This window comes from Maylandia zebra, linkage group LG9, assembly GCF_041146795.1.
Source record: "Maylandia zebra isolate NMK-2024a linkage group LG9, Mzebra_GT3a, whole genome shotgun sequence".
NCBI classification, from domain to species: domain Eukaryota; kingdom Metazoa; phylum Chordata; class Actinopteri; order Cichliformes; family Cichlidae; genus Maylandia; species Maylandia zebra.
This window is the reverse complement of record NC_135175.1, coordinates 14,856,236-14,864,933: the sequence shown is the minus strand read 5'-3', so window position 1 is coordinate 14,864,933 and position 8,698 is coordinate 14,856,236. Positions and strand designations below refer to the sequence as shown.

At 37.4% G+C, this 8,698-nt stretch overlaps 1 protein-coding gene across 1 annotated transcript; it reads left to right on the top strand.

The window, feature by feature from the left end:
• The first annotated feature begins 438 nt into the window (after positions 1-438).
• On the top strand, positions 439-4,917 carry LOC105940532 (B-cell receptor CD22-like). The gene is made up of 6 exons (XM_024800574.2): positions 439-625; positions 3,043-3,117; positions 3,361-3,744; positions 4,089-4,394; positions 4,498-4,767; positions 4,895-4,917. Exons 1-6 carry the CDS (start codon positions 439-441, stop codon positions 4,915-4,917), a joined length of 1,245 nt encoding a protein of 414 aa, XP_024656342.2.
• The last annotated feature ends 3,781 nt before the right edge of the window (positions 4,918-8,698 follow it).

The following is an 8,698-nucleotide window of genomic DNA, read 5'->3' as shown; positions in this document are numbered from 1 at the left end:
CTCTCACCTGTTGAAAGCTGGAGAGAGGCATCAACCATGTTTTTGTTTTTAAGTAATTCAGTCTTAATGTAAGTAAATCACTCCACTTAGTCTTTTCACTAAATGGTATCTCCCTACAGACACAGAGCATTGAGAAGAAAAGGGATCTCCTTATCTGCTGCCTCATTAGCTACCTCGGGGAAAGACAAGAAGATCTTTTTCATGACTGCCAGGTTTGTCATATTGATAACAGATTACTTATTAACTCAAGGGATCCGAATGTTCTTCTCTCCTGTCCTCTCCTATCCCCTGTTCTCCCCTTCTCCATTCATCTTCTGTCTGCTCCCCTCTTTAGATAAACTGAAATATATTGAAAAAGCATCTTAAATAAAATAAAACGTGTATGCTTTTTGTTTCTTTCTTTTTAACACGTAGGAATGTGAGGATTACACAGACAATATGATGAAGGTGATTGTGATCCACAACATCATGGCTGAGGAGGATCCATCAGATGTGTTCATTGTGATTGAGGGAAACCAAGTGATGGAGGGATGTGGAAGTCGAACAAAGGCATGTGTACTGCTGATGGGACTGATATATGCCCTCAACCTCGAATATCCGAAGGAGCTGAAGAACACATCTGACAGTTTTCAAAAACTTTTTTGGAACTTGACGGTACGAAACTACTGAAAAGGGTCCACGGCCTCAAAAATAAGCTTATGCAATGCACACACATTTCCCCTCTTGTTCCCAGAGGATATTTTGTCCAGACATAGCTTGATGGAGCTGACAGCAAGCACAGAAACTATTGAATGTTGGTGTTAGTGTTCTGTTCTATCTATACATATGTTTGATAACGTACATGCACAGAAACAACCTCGTAGAGTTTCTGTATGTGCTTTTGGCTTTTAAAATGGACTAAGTGGCCTTTGAAAGTGTTGTCTGCATTAGCTGTTGTGTTGCACTTTATTCTGTGTTTTTATGGAATAAAAACATTGAGATGATGAACCATTTGAATATCTTTTTTGGGGGGGTACATTTTACCTTATATGAATAGGTAATGTTTATCAACTGATAATAATTAAATTTTATTAGTAATTATCAGGTATTACCAACTAGCAAACAAGAGATAATTTTACCTCATTTCAATGAGTAAGTAGCTGTTGAATGTATACATAAATATGGGGTAAATTTTACCCAATTTAATTAAGTATTCCATAGCTTTTTATTGAAGCTATTTTATACACAATATATTGAACTAAATCTACCACAAAAAAGTCTATGCAAATTGTTACCTCAGATTTATTGGGTAAATTCTATAGATGACTTCTTACAGTGCACACAACCCAGGATTCAAATCATGAATAGATAATGGGCTTGGATTTACATCACTATGAATGAAATGTGCTCTATTTGGAAGCAGCCGCCCCCCCCCCTTTCGACGGGTTGTGTGTGAGACTTTAAAACAGCAAACTGTAAATTATAAAATTTAAATTGTTATTGATCCCTTTACCACGAGTCCTAAAGTGTATATTTATTTTCTTACTCTTCTTATATTTATTGTTTGTTTACTTGCACTGCTGTAACTGGAGCCTCGTCGTCTCGTCTCTCTACATACTGGACTGTATGTAGCGGGGTTTAAGTTTACTTTGACTTCAGCAGGCGCACCGAGGGCTCTCGTGCTCACTTTTCGCGTACAGAATTTCGAAAAAACATCGGTGCAAATTATAAGTCTGTATCATGATGTCTGGTGTTTTCGTGTTTATTGGTTTGTTTTTATTTTGTTTTATTTTGCGAGTTGGTTATTAGATGCTGCTCCAGCCACCAGTGAATCCCTCACCGCCCCGCCCTCTCCTCCCTGTGCCGCAAGCAGCAGGCGCACCTCGCAAACGGAGGGCGCCCTTACTCCCAGCAAATGGGCGATAGAAAACCAATAGGTGCCTATGACATTCCCAATATGCGCTGGCTGATGTCGGGGCAGAATGAGTACGAGCAATTTATTTTTGTTTTTTTGCCGATGCCCGTGATGCCGCCCCCCACCACGATGCTGCCCCGGGCAACCGCCCGTGTCGCCCGTATCAATAACCGCTACTGTTCTTAATTTATAAGAACATATTTCACTTTGCATCCCAAAAAAACTGCACTTTTCTAAACAGCATGTACGTTGTCTGTTACTTTTTGTGCAGTTCTGTTAAAAGGTTAAACTTACAAGTGAGTGGCAGAAAAAAAGACTGCTGCAGTAACTTCCTCTTTTGCTGAACATAATCAGGAAGGACAAGAAACTTTTTACATTGTTTTAGTCTTTGGGTGTTTCATTAGTTCTTCTTCTGACATTGGCAGCAACTAGTTCATGTTTTATTGTAATTCTGCTTCATTTCATTCTACAGTTACAAGACTTCACTTGAGCTCCTTAGGTAAGAGATCCTTTCGTGTTTGGTTTTTTCCTTCTTAAATAAAATTTTAAATTTGTAATTCATCTAATACAGATACACAGTATTGTTAGCCAGAAATCATGTTTAAAACAGTAGTATTATTTCAGAGGAAGAGACATTTATGACTGCAGTATATATTGAAAGCAGGGAAACACATGTCTTTTTTTAAAAAATACATTTGATTCACAACTGGTTTGGTTACTAAATGGTTGTTTGTCTAAAGATAAACACTTTAAAATCATTATTGATTATCTACATGCAGATTCTGGGCCTTTTTATTAATCGGGCCTTTTGTTTAATGGTGAACTTTACATGTATGTAGAAAACTTTTTTAAAAAATCCAGTTTCATGCACCTTAATGCAGCCACTGTCACAAACACCACCAGCATAAAGATTTACTTTCAGTAACATCCAAGCAAAGTTACAAAAACATGTTCAGCAGACATTAAACTTACTGCTGTGCTATTTTGGTGTCGGCAGAAGTTTGATTTTGAAGCTGTTTTTCAACCAAGACAAGAAACAAAAGGGGGTCAGCTGATGGCTATTCAGCATCAACATGTTAAGTGGGTATTTATTGATGTTTTGTTATCTGTAGGAATTCAGTTTTCTGTGTTTTGTTATTGTTTTTCAGTGCACACAGCTCCACTGAACTTCAATCTGAACATGATGACAGTTGGCATGTTACTGATTGTCCTCTTTCTTTCAGGTGAGCTGTTTTATATATGATCACTGTCTTTAATGTTTGTTACTCTGAATTTTTACAATGAATCCAACTTTTTAAATGGTGGAGGATAAATGGCTGTCACCTCAGGAATATCTGTTAAAACTTTACATATGAAAATCTCAGTGACTTACTAGGATGTATAAGTGTAGTTTGATGAACATTTAATAATGTTTAAAGAAGAATAATGAGGGTGTTAATGTAATAATTATTCAGTTGTATTTACAGATGCTTTGGCTGATTGTCCTGATGAAGCAGCAGTCTTCATAAATGCATCAAAGAAGCTGGAAGCACTGAGTGGATCTTGTTTGCAAATCCCATGTAGCTTCAGACCCAAAGACGAACAGAAATTTAAGAGCCCAAGAAAAATCTTTGGAGTGTGGATTAAAAATCGACCCAAATTTGGCGAAAATCCAAACAATGTGATCTTCAACAGTAGTGCAGCAGTTAAGATTTATCCAATCAGTATTACTGGGAACCTGAGTCAGAGAGACTGCACAACTCTATTTTCTAATTTAACCACCACATACACAGACACATACTTCTTCAGAGTAGAGAGTGAACCATTCAAGGCAACAGCAGAATGTGATCCTCTTCAAATAACAGTCAGGGGTAAAGAAATTTCAAGTTTATTTTATAAGATAATTATACAATATAGTTACACTCATTTAAAAACTTACTTTTAATATTTTAATTTTCATTAATATTATCAATGAAAATTAAACTCAATTTGATAATTGTATATTACACTTATAATGATTTTTATACGGAGTCCACTGAGTGGACATTTCTACTTTCTTATTTCAGTTTGTGCACTGTTATTATTCTGAGTACTTGATTACATTTCTAAACATCTGAATTTAAGAGTTGCATTTTACAGATTTTTAAAGATTTTAAAAGCTGGTATGAGGCGCAGTCTGCTCTGTAGTATTGATGTTTGTGTTGTCAAACCACAGATTCTCCTTGGAGGCCCAGTATTACAATCCCAGGTGATCTGAAGGAGAAGGAGTCTGTCACTATAACCTGCTCAGCTCTCACTCCCTGTCCACACTCACCTCCTCAACTCACCTGGAATCTCCAACAAGACTCTGCTAACGAAATAGAGGAAAACACAGATGGAAGCTTTACAACTAAAATCCAGCAGAACATCACTCTGTCAGACACACATGATGGAAAGAAGATCAGCTGCTCTGCCAGATATCCTGTGAACCAAGGAAAAGACACCAAGACAGCAGAGACAGAAGAGACTCTCAGTGTTTCATGTAAGACAATTAGAGTTTGTTGTTGGATCCTGTCAACATATCATGATTTATGGGAAGTCAGCTCTTTGTAACAAATGTAATCTGTGTCACTCCTTTTCTTCAGATGCTCCCAAGTACACCTCAGCATCCATCAGTCCATCAGGTTTGGTGTCAGCAGGCAGCTGGGTGAAGCTGACCTGCTCCAGCAGAGCCAAACCTCTAGTCAGCAGCTTCACCTGGTTCAAGAAGAGCAGAGATGGAGCTGTGAAAGTATCTGAAGGAGAGATTTACAGCTTCAATGTAACAGATGGAGGAGTTTATTACTGTGTGGCCACTAATGATCTGGGTAATCAGACATCAGGAGTGATTCATCTAACTCTTACTTACTGTGAAGGTAAAAGTCAGTCACAGCTAACATTTAGCTTGATTTTTTTAAAATGAATTCAATCATCAAAGTGTATAAAGTGTTTATCCCCCCCCCCCTTCTTGCTAAATTGTCTTTGCATCATACCTTACCACAGTGGAGAGAAGGAAATGTGTTTAAGTGAGACTGAATTTATTTTAATGAACTTTAAAGATCCTTCTTCATGGGTTTTTTCAGCCTTGTTTCAAAATTATGATTTTGATTCACTTTAAAAACTTTTATTTACTGTTAATCAGTTATTCTGTCAATTACAGTTTTTCTTTGCTCTACAATCCTGTTGCATTACAGCTGAAACACTGGATGGTATCTACACTATAGTGAAGACTGTGGGAATCATAATGCTTGTGAGCACACTGGGCATGTTTGAGTGGTAAGAAAAATGTTTCTATGATACACTAATTTGCAGAGGTGTCAAAAGCACAGAGAGTCTTTGCTTATGTAGACGTAGCGATACTTGTGCTAAAACATACTTGAGTAAAAGTTGAAATGCCAATTCAGCTTGTTTGGAAGTAAAAGTGAAAGTCAAAAAGTACCGGCTCTGAAATATACTCAAAGTAAGAATGTAAAATGAACTCCTAGAAGAACCTTTTTACTACCTATTTTTATGCAAAGCTAAATGAACAATGTGCTATATTAATGTAATAATAACATTATATTGGTAAATAGCAATACAAACTTTATTTCAGTCTTGGTATTAGACTGAAATAAACTATCTCTGCCAGTATCAGTTAAGTAGAACATGAGCAGAGAAAAAGAAGGAAAATTAAAAATAACTAAATTTTCAGTTGATCACATTGTAACCGGTGGGTTTACCTCTAAACAGGAAAATGAGCACATTCAGGGGTTAAAGTCGGATTCAGAGGGTGGGGGAACCCTAAGAAGGAGTGGCTCAGTGTGGGGGGAAAAAATTCATCAACAGAATAATTTCTATTGAGAGCTCCAGTTTTAACTGCTGCTCTGAGGTTTACTGCTTTTTGTGGATTTACACAACTAAATTTAAACAGATGTATGTCAATGTTTCATGAGTTGTCCTGACTGATTTCCATCCTCTATACTGACAGTACACTGTTTATGCTGTATTTATATTATGCCATATACTGTTGGTATGAAGGTGGAATTCATTATCAGCCATAATTCATATTAATCTCGGCTGTCCTTTATGTAACCTAATGGGACGAAAGTCCCAAACAAATAAACGAGGCACTTCCCACTTCACTCCTCACCACGGGGAGACACTTACGGAGCCCACGGGCCCGTCTACTCACTCAATTTAACGCCACAGGCAGACCAAACATGTAATTGGACCTTTCCGACACCTAGAAAGATAGTGTAGAATCACAGGACAAAAAACAACCTGCACCACACAGTTCTTCCCCAGCCTATATAACTTCCGAGGTGATTGCTGACTGGGTCGAGGTGCCAAACGAGGGTGATGAACAGCAGGTGCGTCCTGGAGAGATGGCCGAGTGAAAGAGAGACAGAAGGGTGGGAGGAGCAAGAGAGGAGGAGGCGTGGAGAACAACTAAGTTGCAGCCTACTTTAACCTCTGACTATGCCACGTGGTTTTATAGTAGTAGAAAGTACAGATATTTATTGTAAAATTTAGGGAGTAAAAGTAAAAAAGATTTAATTAAAAAACTACTTAAGTAAAATACGCACATACATAAAGAGTTGCACTTCATTATTTCCCACCTCTGCTCATTTAATCAGAATCATCAGAATCAGAATACTTTATTGATCCCTAGGGGAAATTATTTTTCGTTACAGTGCTCCATTATAAACAAACATTAACAGAGACAGACAATACACTAACTAAGAATAGCACAATATAGGCATATATATATATACATAAAAGTCACTTATTAATAAATAGCTGAAAAAGAACATATGCAAGAAGGGTGTAACTGTTGCAGTAAACAGTGTGTTAAGTGCATGAGTTGTACAGGGAGATTTAAAACTATATACTAAGTAGTTATTGCTTCTCATTTGTTTTGTTTTTATCCCTCAGCTGGTTCAGATCAAGTCGCTCCAACAATCCAGAGACAGAAAGCTGTCAGATGAGCAGAGTCACATCACAACACATCAACTAAAGTGTCTGCAGGACAAACTCCACTGTAAAATATCACTTAATTCACTCCAATGTTGTAGAATTAGTAGAATCTTTTACATTCTTTATAGTTTGTTTGTTCAACAGCTGTACATGACCATCATACTCTGAGTACAGAGATGGTGCTGTCTTCCCAAAATTGAACTGTTCAGTTTTGCATCTTTAGAGCGAGATTTACTAAACAGAGCAAAATATCATGGCCAAATGTTTCTGATAGGTCTGGTTAGTTTTACAGGCACATTCAGTTCATTTCGGTATGACATGTCTGATCTGCCAGTCACGCAACTTAGCTTAAGCTCTTAAACTAACTGGGGATTAATCCTAGGGAGAAATTAAGATGTAGCTACATTATAACAATTATCTGGAGATCATGAATCAAACTATTTTATAAATCCATTTGTGTACTTGATTCAAATATTGTACTTGCTATTTTACGCTTTCAGTAAGGAATTCCCTGAAATTAATATTCAAGAGGGTTGGTGTAGAAAACCACTGACCACTCTTTGTCTAATAGTCTATGTTCATCTTTTCTCTTAAAGCTGTAATGTAATTAATCCTTTCTAGCTGTCATCTTTAAACCACATATTGGTGAATAAATTGTCATTTATACACAATTTTCTGAATGTATTCTGTGAACATGGGAGGTAGATACCGTCTCTGTAAATATTCCACTTGCTTTTTAAAAAAAAAAAAAAAGCGCATGCAGACTGCTGTCTGTGCTGTTGTTTGACCTCTCTGCAAAGGTAAATAAAACTTATAAAGACAACCTGTTTGTGTGAACCTCAGTTTATTTTAGATTTCAACAACAAGCTTTCAGTCAGAGTAATCTCCTCTCTGATTGGAAATTGGATGTGAGATGGAGAGTGACTGAATACTGGAGGGGGAAAAAAGAAAATGGATTGTTTCTTTGTCTTCATGTCTGATCTAGAGAATATTCATTACAATTTGATGAAATTGGTCCACCCCAAGGATCGGTTCCCCCCGTCACAAACAGAGTAACATAGTTTAGGCTGTGAAGTCCCAGGAGGATTGCCAGGGGAACCCAAACAGCCTCTGTAATGGTCTCCAGTCAAGGAGGCCAATACATGAAAACGGAAAGACCATATTGTGCAGTCTGATGGTGAGTAAATGCACTGATACTTTCCTCTGATGTGCATTAACTGGTGTGTGTTCTGAATGGAAAATAAAGTGGGTATTCTATTCTTTTTCTAAAACATGCTTATTTTAAAGGGTACATTTTTTTTTAACTGTTTACTGAGTCTGATAACTTTAAAATGCAGTTCCAGCATTTCTGTAGTATTTAAAGCACAGTAGAAATCCTACCAGGATGTAGCAGAAATTTATTATTATTATTAATCGACATAACAAGTCACCATGATACATAGAAATACTGTGGCACCTGGTCATGGAGAGTGGTGTTGCCTCTCCCTATACCACTACTTGCTGCCCTTTCCTGGGATTCGGGTACTTGTTGGATTGGGGGGCATGTTGCTGGAAGTTCTGGCGTGACCCATTGTCTTTGGCGTGGTACTTTTCAGTTTCCCTGCTACATTCTATTTTTTGTTGTTGTTGTTGTTTTTTGCTCCTGATTATGCCCCAAATTATGAATCATTTTTATTTTTAGTGTGTGGCTCCTGGTATTGGCAACCTTAAAATAATTATGCCAGATGTGTCAAGGGCGGTGTGGATGCAGGACTGAAACACAGGAGTCTGAATTTATTTACAGTGAATGACAATGACGATAAGTAAAACAATCCTCCATGTGTGAGTTTCTTTTTCCCCTTGTGCTTGCTC